This window comes from Setaria italica, chromosome II (assembly GCF_000263155.2).
Source record: "Setaria italica strain Yugu1 chromosome II, Setaria_italica_v2.0, whole genome shotgun sequence".
Classification (NCBI taxonomy): Eukaryota; Viridiplantae; Streptophyta; class Magnoliopsida; order Poales; family Poaceae; genus Setaria; species Setaria italica.
The window spans coordinates 44,900,605-44,905,609 of NC_028451.1; the positions used below are offsets into that span (position 1 = coordinate 44,900,605).

At 42.0% G+C, this 5,005-nt stretch overlaps 1 protein-coding gene across 1 annotated transcript; it reads right to left on the reverse strand.

Annotated features, from left to right (window-relative positions):
- Positions 1-614: 614 nt before the first annotated feature.
- LOC101758454 (eukaryotic translation initiation factor 5A) lies at positions 615-3,752 on the reverse strand. Its single transcript, XM_004958147.2, has 6 exons — positions 3,664-3,752; positions 3,393-3,526; positions 1,870-1,992; positions 1,732-1,788; positions 1,572-1,646; positions 615-989 (listed from the first exon to the last, which is right to left on the reverse strand). The coding sequence occupies exons 2-6, from the start codon at positions 3,516-3,518 to the stop codon at positions 888-890; spliced, it is 483 nt and encodes a 160-aa protein (XP_004958204.1). The 5' UTR covers positions 3,519-3,526; positions 3,664-3,752; the 3' UTR covers positions 615-887.
- Positions 3,753-5,005: the final 1,253 nt, after the last annotated feature.

The following is a 5,005-nucleotide window of genomic DNA, read 5'->3' on the forward strand; positions in this document are numbered from 1 at the left end:
CTCGTTGGATGTCTTGTATTTCAGGAGCTCTTCTGCAGGCGGTTGAGTCGTTGGATGCCTTATTTTAGGACGGAGAGAATCCTTTTATTAAGAAGCCTTAATGGAGCAATGACCACGCCATTGATGTTCTGTTCTTATTTTCTTTTAAACGCTCACATTATACGAAAATGAGACCTATTTTCTTATAAACGCTCAGCTTATACGAAAATGTGAAATTCACGGTAACAAAAGGTGACCTGGTCTTGCGTAATCTAAGCCAATGGTCGTGCACACGTTTTAGTGGAATTGTTTCTTTCCCATAGGTTAACAAGTGATTGCATACCTTCCTTCTATCCCCTTTTCTTTCTTCTGTCAAGAGCCTCCTGCCTGGACCATGCTGTAAATTTCCCTCTACCAATATAACGTAATTTTGTTTTGAAGTCAACAAATAAATTCGGGCAACCCCAGGGTTGCCGTCGTTTCCCTCAAAAAATCTTGGGAAAATCAAGACGAAACAAAACTGGAAGAGTAACCGTCACCTCCGTCAAACTGTTGACATCTGGAGCTTGAACCGGAAACACCAGAAACAGAAAGTACAAAGCTCACGCTTACGGGGGGAAATCCGACAGGCAACATGATGAAATTCAACCATTCCAAACCAATTTATTGATACTAAGCAGAGGGCATAAAACCATAGAAAATACAGGGTCCCAAATGTAACCACAGATAATGATCCAGATACGATGCCACACCCAGCAATCACTGCACTTGAGTTTACTACAGCAAAAGCCAGCTCAAGCTAGGGCGAATGTCTCGGTACCAATCTTTCGTCGCGATACACGTCTTTTTCGATTTCAATTTTCAGATACAACTGTTCCCTCTTCAAAAGCCGGCCTTCTTTAGGGAAGTTACTTGGGGCCAACATCCTTCAGGGCACAGATCTGCTCCTCCCCCATGGCAGACTGGACAGTCACCACAAGATCCTTTCCCCCATCAAATCCTTCCTTGATCTGATTAGATGGAGTAAGCATTTTTGGACAATCTTAGAACATGATAAAATATTTCAACATTTGTTAAAATCACAGAACAGGCATGCAAGAGTGCAATGACAAAAATTCAAATAAACGCAACTTTTCAGTAGATATGCGCAGGAGCATTCAAATAGAAACAGCACAAAGTCAAACATGAGCATGGAAGAACTGATGTGGTCACAGAACATTATAAATAAACTCATGTCAATCATACTAGCCTGGCAAACATTGAGGCCATGCATACTTTAAATATTTTTTAATACCACATGGCAACCAAGTTGGATCCTTGCAAGAAAAATAAAGAGTATGTGAAATCCACCTCTTGTTCTATAAGGTCTTACATTCTACTGCTTTCATGCAAAATCTATTAACAAGATTCTATGGAAGAGGGCTACCAAAATAGACTGATATATTACGAGATAGATTGAAATATACATAACGATTGACTGAAACATACACAATGATTGTAAAATGGTTTACTATTTTCCAGAAAAAAAAAACGTTGAGGTAGAAATAGGTAGGTAGAAATAGGTAACTACGATGGAGAGTTTCTCAAAATACCTGACCCAGGAGAGTCTCATCAGTTGGGAGTCTAAGATCATCCTTGGTGTTGCCGTCAGAAGTAAGAAGGCTCACCTGAAAGTAATTGAGATAACTGATAAATATCAAATCTAACATTTAACCGAAAAGAGAGGTACTTCGGCTGATTGGAAGAACATACAAATCCATCCTCTGATATGTCAATCAGCTGATACTCAGTGCGGTTCACGTGTGGCACCTAAGAGGAGTTGAAACAGTGAGTCAATTATGAAGTAAATCATAGAAAGGTAGTTAAACAGGCGGAGATATTTTAACTTACATCACAGTTGTGTGAAGACGGAACAATATCTTCAAGTTTTTTCCCATTGAATATGTCTATGGCAACAAAGTGGCACTTAGCATGACCGTGCTTACCGGTCTTTGAGGTAGAAACCTCCACCACCTGCAGCATAACTTTATTTATCAACCATGTTTGATAAATGAAACAAAATCCCGACAAAACTATGATGCTACTTAAGAGCATGGGAAATGCCAAATAGTTTTGGACAACTTCATCATTGCATTGCTGATATCACTGAACCCATCAAAGACTCGATAATATAAAAAAAGACAGTAGGGAACATAGAAGGACATGGATTTTATCATCACCTTATAAGAATGCAGTGAACCACTAAAATAGTGTACAACAAGCTAACTAGACTGGGAAAAGCTTTGGCAGCTTTAGACTTGTCACCAAATGGATCAGGTATATCTGTACGAGGCAATTTGTCCATTCTAACACAGGTATAGATCTCCAAAAGAAAATTATAGAATTGTAAGTATAAGATCTCCATCCTACTCATTGCAAACATTTTAATCACAAAGTGCAATGTCATATATCCAATGTGGAGGCAAATCCACCCCTGTCCAATGAGAAGTAGGAATGAATGCAAGTTACCTTTTGTTCCAAGCTAACTTTTCAAACTCATGAATAAACTCCTTAATAAGTCATGTTTACCACTATGCCCAGATTGACTACCAAAATGATAAGCATATTCTGAGCAAGCATAGTTGTCTAGGACAAGGCGTGGTTATCACTCGGGTGACAAATGGGCCAAAAGCTACTCTTTGTAATGGACTTAAACAAACAGGCTGTGCATGAAGTAACTTCCCGTTTGTCTAGATTACTGTATAGATGATCAAAATCAAACTTATTGGTGAGGGCAAACTGCCTCAATTGCTGTTGAGGGTACAGACCTGCTGACAACCAAGTGTAAAGAATGAGTTCCCATGTACATTATATTTGGCTAGCTTTTGCCAAGAGTTAGTCACTGTACATGTCAAACTAGATTTCCCCTTAATAAGGGGAAAAATAACATCCATTTTTCTCTACGGATTCAACTACTAATTTGAACTGGGTGCAATCTACAGACCATCCCCCACTGAAGCAAACCAAATTTAACCATAACAAACTGCAGCTCTGCAAAGAAGATTCAACAGAACATACTAACTCCAGATGGCACCCTTCACACGTGCATCGTGTTTCTCATCAACCATGATTTCCACCTTCCTCTAAGCAATCACTAATCATCAAATATCTAGCATCCAAATCTACAAATTCAATCCCCAGACATGATGCCCACCATCTGAATAATCATCAGTTATCTAGCATCCAATCCACAAATTCCATCCCCAGAGACAAGGGTCAACCGTCCAGAGATAACAGTAACAGCATTTATCCCCATCAAGACATCATATAGTATGACAGGATACCACTTCAGCCAGTTCAACCACACAACCACGCGCATCTAGATATAATCGCAGGACTAGAGTACTCGAACCCAGATCGAAGCGCATATATACCTTGCAGGGGCGGCCCTTGATGACGATGAAGCCGTTCTTGCGGATGGTGCCGGCCTGCTGCGGGTAGGTCTTGGACGCCCCAGCGTCGGCCTTCGACTCGAAGTGGTGCTCCTCGGAGTCCGACATGGCTACCCCTGCAACAAACCCCAAACAAGATCCGAGAATTAGCCTCGATCCCCCCAGATCTCAGCAAGCAAAACAAATACGAAATCAAGAACCCGAGATGCTAAATTCGGAAGCAAATCTGCGAGGCGGCGGGCCAAGTTCTTACCTGGTTTGGATGGATCACGAGGAGGCGGAGGAGCAGGGGAGAGATGGGGAGGCGCAGATGATAAGCGATAAGCTCGCGGCGAATCCTAGGGTTTGGGGCCATTTATACTGCTAACAGCAGGTGCACCCACCGCTTCCACCCGGGAGGAGGCGGTTTGTCTCACTGCCAGTGGGTCCCAAAGAAACTGGGCCCGCGTGTCGGTGAACCAGTTCTAGGTGCAGGTGTTTAGGTCATCTGGGCCGTTTGGACGCCGGGTAGGGACACGTGTACGGCTGCGGGGGTAGGGCATCTCCTCGCGTTTGATTCACGCCATGGACGGCCGAAAGTATCTTTCTTCCTCCTTTTCCTCGCCTTTTATTTTTTTTCTCTACAAGTATGCTTTTCTTTCCTTTTCAGCGTCTTTTTGCTGATCAGCGATAAGAAAACGCAAGTCAAGCTCTGATTCCGATCAGATTGGGATTCCCTGTGAGGCCTTATAAACGCCACAGTTCTTAACGTTTGGTTTGCACGTGACTGGGAACAATCGTGTGGGAATTGACTGGGAATCCAATGCTGGTGCTGTTGGAATTTCCATGTAACAGACACACCGGGGAAAATGGTAGCACAAGTTAGTCGTCTATAGTTTGACCATATGTCGTTTTGCCACTAGAATTATTAAAATGATCTACTGGAAACATTATGTCACTACTTATGGAGTGTACTTTGAAAGTTTAAATTTTGCTTGGGTAGTCATGTCAACGATACATTTTGAGGTAGACATAACACGTATGCATTTTCGATCGTCCAGCCAGAAAAAAAAAAGATCCGATATTATTGGACGGAACTAGGTAGCTTTTTTTTTTGGAGCCCAAAGAAATTAGGCTTGCTGGCCCAACAAGGTGTAGCCATTGATTTCAGGCCCAAGAAATTTCGGGCTTTTTCAGGCCCAGCTCACCTTGCAAAAATGCCCATGTCAATTTAGAAAGTGATAAAGCGTCTCACTGTCTATTCTTGCTACCCCACAGTGGGCTTCGTCATATTATTGTTGTCACTTTTGATTACCTTTTCCATAACTAGAGGATGCATCGTAGATGGAAGGGTGTATGCATCATATATCGGAGTATGATGTATACATCTTAATTTCCTAAAAAAAGCATATTTTTCTAACATTTCAAGAACCAACCAATGATATAAGTAGGAATAGTAGCTGCAATAAGGTGCAGGGCGTCATCATTCCCAGCCAACAAGCCATGAGAGTGGAATCTTAATTAGAACGAAGCTCACGCTAGGCCAACGGTGTGTACAATGCCGAGATTGTCAAGAAGAGCGTGTGTGAGTGTGTCCTACTGATTATGTTAAACAT